This window comes from Volvox carteri (genome assembly GCF_000143455.1).
Source record: "Volvox carteri f. nagariensis unplaced genomic scaffold VOLCAscaffold_37, whole genome shotgun sequence".
In the NCBI taxonomy this organism is placed as follows: Eukaryota; Viridiplantae; Chlorophyta; class Chlorophyceae; order Chlamydomonadales; family Volvocaceae; genus Volvox; species Volvox carteri.
This window is the reverse complement of record NW_003307580.1, coordinates 737,971-738,837: the sequence shown is the minus strand read 5'-3', so window position 1 is coordinate 738,837 and position 867 is coordinate 737,971. Positions and strand designations below refer to the sequence as shown.

Below are 867 nucleotides of genomic sequence, written 5' to 3'. Positions count from 1 at the left end.
AGGGTGGTACAGGAGGGTACCCTCCGGTGGGAAGGTGGTTCAGGAGTAGGGTTGGAAGTCATCTAAGACTAAACTTCTTAACTTATATGAGAACCTTTAGAAACTAAACCTAGCTAATATCTATAGATATTAGATGGCCTTTTTTGGCGCCTTAGATGTACGGCAGCTCCGAAACCTTAGCAGAGACCTTAGGTGGTCCTGAGAAACTTTAGGTGAAGCTGTCTGAGGACTCATCGAATAGTTACTGAGTTACATTCCCAATGGCTGACGTCGGTGAAGCCTCTGGCAAGCCGCCGAAGGGCAAGCACGAGTCCAGCAAGGATACTTACACCTACAATGGCAAGGAGTACTCGGCCAAGGAATTTTACGAGAAGCTGAAAGACAGCAAGCGAAATAGCCATGCTTCCTGGTGGGCTTTCTTCAACGTTGTGCTGGTAAACAACGCAGTGAAGCTGGCCTGCACGTTTTGCCCCACCCTGCGCACTCAGGCCTCACAGTTCTCGGGTCTGCGGTGTGTGACGGTGTTGTTAGCTTGTCAGGGCTTGGTCCGCTAAAATGTTAGACGTGGTCCGTGTTGTTTGCTACGCTTCCAGGTGTTTCATGCACTGGCTTTTCAGCACGCGTATGCAGTTTCGCGGGGGAAGGTATACCTTCCCCGGGGGAAGGTATACCTGCCCATTACGTAATGNGCAGCGGGGTACACCGACTGGCATGTGGTGCCTGGTATCATGGTGTGCAGTTCGGCAGTTTGCCAATCGCTGTGTTCTTTGGAGCGTTTAGGGGCTTGCTACTTGCTATGTAGGCGCTATGTAGGTAGGTGGCCTGGGGCTGCTGACGTGCACGTCAGCATGTGCTGAGTAGCTGGCC

General features: G+C 52.0%; 1 protein-coding gene across 1 annotated transcript in view; it reads left to right on the top strand.

Moving 5' to 3' along the window:
* Window positions 1-260: 260 nt before the first annotated feature.
* VOLCADRAFT_94432 (uncharacterized protein) overlaps window positions 261-867 on the top strand; it is a gene marked incomplete at both ends in the record, with an annotated part of 5,809 nt that continues 5,202 nt past the window's right edge. Inside the window, one exon of the mRNA XM_002953657.1 lies at window positions 261-545. Coding sequence (XP_002953703.1) covers window positions 261-545 — 285 coding nt within the window. The remainder of the gene's footprint in view (window positions 546-867) is intronic.